Genomic DNA, 3,401 nt, shown 5'->3' with positions numbered 1-3,401 from the left:
TGAGACGGGAGCAGGTGGCGGGTCTAAACACTTCCAAATGCCAATCTGGCCTTGAGATTCACGGCTCAACATGAGTGGGACTCCAGTAAATTGAGATTTAATCAAACCGCTCTTAACTGAAATCTTTTCACCAAACACTGTTTAAGTCGGACCTGGTGTCATGGTTTTGTGACAAAAGACAGAGACCAGAACTGTTTTCTACCATTATTTGCTGCAGTTTTTTGACAAAGTAAAACAATGATGAAGGCAGAAATTCACATAATTGTAAAAATGTTTGGTTGTCAGTCAAGCCTATATATATATATATATATATATATATACATAGAACTTTTAAAATGTGAAGATCAGAGTAAATTGTTCTTATGTTCTCTTCTGGGAAACATGTATCTTCTGTAGCTTCTGAAGGGCAGTACAAAATGAAAAATAAATAAAGAGATATTAAAAAAAAAAAAAAAAAAGTATCGGCCGATATTTCGGTCGTTAGCTGCTCAAAATCAGAAAACTTCTGAGGCTGTTTTGATGTTGAATCAAAATTCATAATATTTTCTGTATTTTACTATTTAATTAAGTGCATTCAATTTTTTTGTCATTCAGATTGTTCTTATAAATACAAAAATAGTGCTTTTAATTGTGATATTTCAGCCATGCCATTAGGTTGTCAGAATAAGTCCAATATAACTGTCATATCAGCAAAATAAATAAATAAATGTAATTTAAAAAATATTTTAAATAATATTAAAAATCTCTGGAGTTTTATATTTGCATTATTTTTTATATAATTATATATTTTTATAATTATTTAAATATTTTTTTATTATTATTTATTTATGACATGATGACAGAAATGGGTTGCTGTTCCATGTTGACTTAAAGACGTATTTTTTTTCCCGTTTTTTGAAATGTATAATTTTTATATATTATATATTATTTTTCAGTAATGTATAATTATTTTTGTATATTATTTCATTTATTTACTTCACATTGCATGAGTGAAGTTTTCATGTTGACCTAAAGAGACGTTGTTTCTTCCAGTTTTTGAGTTTGGCCTCAAGCATACTGAACTTCATCACCACCACCATGCTCAAGTCCAGAAACAATTTCATTCGCAACTACCTGAGCGTGTCCCTGACGGAGCAGCACATGGCCACCCTCGCCAGCATCATCAAGGATGTCGACAAAGATGTCAAAGGTTTTTTTTTTTTTTAACTCCTATTTCTGATCTTACATTTAGGCTTCCATTTAGGCTTTTCCTAACATGTAACCTTTTTTGTCCAGGTTCCTCTGATGAAGAGTTCGCCTCAGCCCTCTATCACTTTAATCACTCTCTGGTAACATCAGACCTGCCCTCTCCATCCCTACAGGTAAATTTTGAAATATGCTTAAAAAAATAACTAAATATTAATTGAACACATTTTAAATAGATGTCAGGTATCTGATACCTTGTTTTCTTGAACTTTTCTTCAGAACACTCTTCTGCAGCAATTGGGTGTTGCCCCGTTCTCAGAGGGACCCTGGCCCATGTACATTCATCCTCAGTCCCTCTCAGTGCTCTCCAGGTTACTGCTGATCTGGCAGCATAAAGCCAGCCAGCAAGGGGAGCCTGATGTACCAGAATGCATGAAGGTCTGGGAAAGGTATGACATCACTTAATCTTACAGAATTACACCTCTTTTCTTAAATCTAGCATTGGATTCTTCACTAAATAAAGAGATATTAAAAAAAAAAAAAAAAAGTACACATCTTCATTATGTTTCACCCCCCGGCTCTTACCCCTTCATTGTGTTTCCTTCTGGAGCATCAGTGAATGTTTGAACCTTTTGTATTATTTGCGTATGAGTCCCTCAGTTGTCATCAGTGGGAAAAGATGGATCTCCAAATCATACAGTCACTGCTGGAAATGGTTAAAATATGCATAAAAACAAAGAATTTGCAGGACCTGGAGGATTTTTCTGAAGAACAGTGGGCAGTTTAACTGTTCAGGACAAACCAGGGATTCAAACAAGGGACAAACAACCATCACACACAAAAAAAAAAAATATTAAGAATCAAGTGTATGTAAACTTTTAAATGGGGTCATCAGCAATTATCTTGGTCTTGTGGAATATATGTAAACCTTTTTTAATGTAAACAGTGCTAAATAAAAATAAAAAATATCATGCATTTTGTATGATCCTTCTTATTTTAGTAAAATAATAATATAACATAATATAAAATTTTATATATATAGTGTAAATGCTGGTTCGGTTTGGATGCAACCAATGTTGACAGTCATATTGCTCATGTTTTCAAACCAGTTTTTCTCTTTCTCTTGTCTCACCTCATCCTCCATAATTTCTTTCCTTGTTCACACGGCCATCTCATTTGTCAGTTATTTAACTAGGGCTCAATTATTAATCCGCCTGCTCATGGAGATGGATCACAGTCAAATTGTGGTCAAAAAAGCTGAATATGCATCCCGAATAAATATTTCAGCACTTATTTTCACCACACTGCTCTTTTCTCTGCTTCAGTGCTGAGGCAGGATGTTTGTGGTTGCATTTCTAAACAGCGAAACAATGAGGCTGTGGAGCGCAAATTGTTGAGACCATAGGATCAATATGCTATACTGTGCTGCAACAATAACAGGCCTCACAGACTGCATTCACTGGAGCTGAATCTAGCTTTGGAGTTTTGGTTTCATAAAAGCATTCACAGCTGGAAACTGTATATTTTCTGGTGCAAAAGTCTATCGCCCGCAATTTTAGTGTGATGCAACTTTGAGTAACCCGATACACACAAGATTAAATTCGAGTCAAGCTTAATTATGAGAATAATCTCCATATTAAATGACCCCAGGGCTCAGGGAGAGCTGCAAGGTTGTGATACTGGTGCAAGATTTGAGGAGTTCGAGGCTTATATAAAAAAGAACAGACTGTATCGCAACTGTTTTGCTAAAATAGATTTATAATTTTTGTACAGTATACACTGTAAAACAAATTCCGTAAAATTTATGGTAAAAAAACGGCAGCTGTGGTTGCCGGAATTTTACCGTAAAAAATACGGTAGCAACGTTTTAGGTTTTACAGTTTTAACTTAAATTTACAGCTAAATAACGTAATTTCATTAACTGATATAATGTTAATATACCAACCTATTGAAGTACTGAAATCTGTTTTGTACCTTTGTAATACACTGATAACCACCAAATGCAGGCGGTGATGAGAAAGGCACATGATGAACCAAAGCCCATCACAAGCAGCTTATAAATAATAACATATATATAGAAGGTGCACAGTGTCATTCACACAAACACTAAACACCATCATGGTAACACACATGAAACTGAAATAATGCAATAAACATTCATTTAACAACATTAGGTGTAACACACAACCCTAATATACAAAACTGATAAGAAAAAA

General features: G+C 34.3%; 1 protein-coding gene across 1 annotated transcript; it reads left to right on the top strand.

Moving 5' to 3' along the window:
- The first annotated feature begins 1,037 nt into the window (after positions 1-1,037).
- On the top strand, positions 1,038-1,650 carry LOC107663056 (E3 ubiquitin-protein ligase UBR4-like). Its single transcript, XM_016453206.1, has 3 exons — positions 1,038-1,189; positions 1,276-1,361; positions 1,465-1,650. The coding sequence occupies exons 1-3, from the start codon at positions 1,078-1,080 to the stop codon at positions 1,648-1,650; spliced, it is 384 nt and encodes a 127-aa protein (XP_016308692.1). The 5' UTR covers positions 1,038-1,077.
- The last annotated feature ends 1,751 nt before the right edge of the window (positions 1,651-3,401 follow it).

Source organism: Sinocyclocheilus anshuiensis, unplaced genomic scaffold (genome assembly GCF_001515605.1).
Source record: "Sinocyclocheilus anshuiensis isolate Anshui unplaced genomic scaffold, SAMN03320099.WGS_v1.1 scaffold2161, whole genome shotgun sequence".
Classification (NCBI taxonomy): Eukaryota; Metazoa; Chordata; class Actinopteri; order Cypriniformes; family Cyprinidae; genus Sinocyclocheilus; species Sinocyclocheilus anshuiensis.
The sequence above is the reverse complement of the archived record's forward strand: the minus strand, read 5'-3'. Positions and strand labels throughout refer to the sequence as shown.